Raw genomic sequence first — 1255 nt, forward strand, 5'->3', positions numbered from 1 at the left:
TTAATGAAATAACGTATTCTGATTTTAACCATTTATATATTTTGACTTTGGAATTGACATTATCCATTCTGATTTCAAAATTAAACTTCTAATCGCATGTTTAAGTAAGATTATTATGAGTCCATCATACAAAATATTTTGCATGTTTAAGAATATCTACCAATTATACCACAATATGAGTACAGAGAAAGTTATAATAAAATTCATTGAAAAATGCATACAGATTAAAACTTATATAAATTCTAATATTTTGCCAACAAATCACTAACAAAGTCCCACATCATGAAGCAAGGTAAACAAACTATTAGTATTAGCAAGTAACATTTCTTACTCATTCTTCATCATCCACCACAAGTGTTATAAAGAACCTATATTGTCTATTCAAACTCATAAATATCACATAAAAATAAAAACTTAGCATATCATAGTATGATACATCATCATACATGCTTTCCACACCTCTATAATAGATGCAAATTTATTTACATAATTTTACCTATATATATATATATGTATATAACTAGTATATATGCGTCATGACAGTCACTCACAAATTCAGTTACGTCGAAAAAATCAGAATAGGTTCAGAAACTTGCGAATCTTCTTGGCGAACGAATTTTCCTCGCGGTGCTGGTGGTGAATCTGGCCGCGGTGATGGTGTTCGCGAACGGAATCGAAGCGCTCTGCGGTCGTCAGAGACCGTACCTCGGCGTCGGCGTGAACCGTGACCCAGCGCGGATGGATCCGGCTAGCGGAGGCTTTGTCGAGCACGATCGCGTCGTTTCCGTAAGGGATCTGGAGGCCGTGGCCGTGGCCGTGGCCGTGGCCGTGGCCGTGGCGGCAGCGGCGGTGGCCGGAGCGGAGTGAAAGCGGAAGCGCCGACGGATGGACGTGGTGGAAGTGGCGGTTGATCGGACGGAAGCGGAGGAACGTAAGGGGAACGGGATCGATGGTCGCGACGGTGAAGGAAACGGTGCCGTCTTGAGTTTTAGGTTCGGGACTGTTCAGAGGTTCGGATTGAGGTTTAGGTTCGGGAAAGGGGTTTTGGAGATCGTGCGCTAGTGTGAGGGTGAGGAGGAAGAGAAAGGAGAGGAAAACGGTAAGGGAAGGAGCTATTCTCGCCATGGTGTAGGGCGTGTTTGGCTGTAAATGTGAAACGGGGAAACGGAAAGAGATAAAAGGAGTTGCGAGGAAGGAGAATTTTCTCGCTTATGTCGTAAGAATCACGTTGCAGCACGACTTGACTTTGTTCCAG

General features: G+C 43.0%; 1 protein-coding gene across 1 annotated transcript; it reads right to left on the reverse strand.

The window, feature by feature from the left end:
* Window positions 1-283: 283 nt before the first annotated feature.
* On the reverse strand, window positions 284-1255 carry LOC137831093 (uncharacterized). Its single transcript, XM_068638622.1, has one exon. The coding sequence runs from the start codon at window positions 1123-1125 to the stop codon at window positions 574-576; it is 552 nt and encodes a 183-aa protein (XP_068494723.1). The 5' UTR covers window positions 1126-1255; the 3' UTR covers window positions 284-573.

This window comes from Phaseolus vulgaris, chromosome 6 (assembly GCF_000499845.2).
Source record: "Phaseolus vulgaris cultivar G19833 chromosome 6, P. vulgaris v2.0, whole genome shotgun sequence".
Taxonomy (NCBI): domain Eukaryota; kingdom Viridiplantae; phylum Streptophyta; class Magnoliopsida; order Fabales; family Fabaceae; genus Phaseolus; species Phaseolus vulgaris.

Excerpts from the sequence above, each read along its gene's own strand:
- LOC137831093 (XM_068638622.1), bottom strand. The coding sequence starts at position 1,125 with ATGGCGAGAATAGCTCCTTCCCTTACCGTTTTCCTCTCCTTTCTCTTC.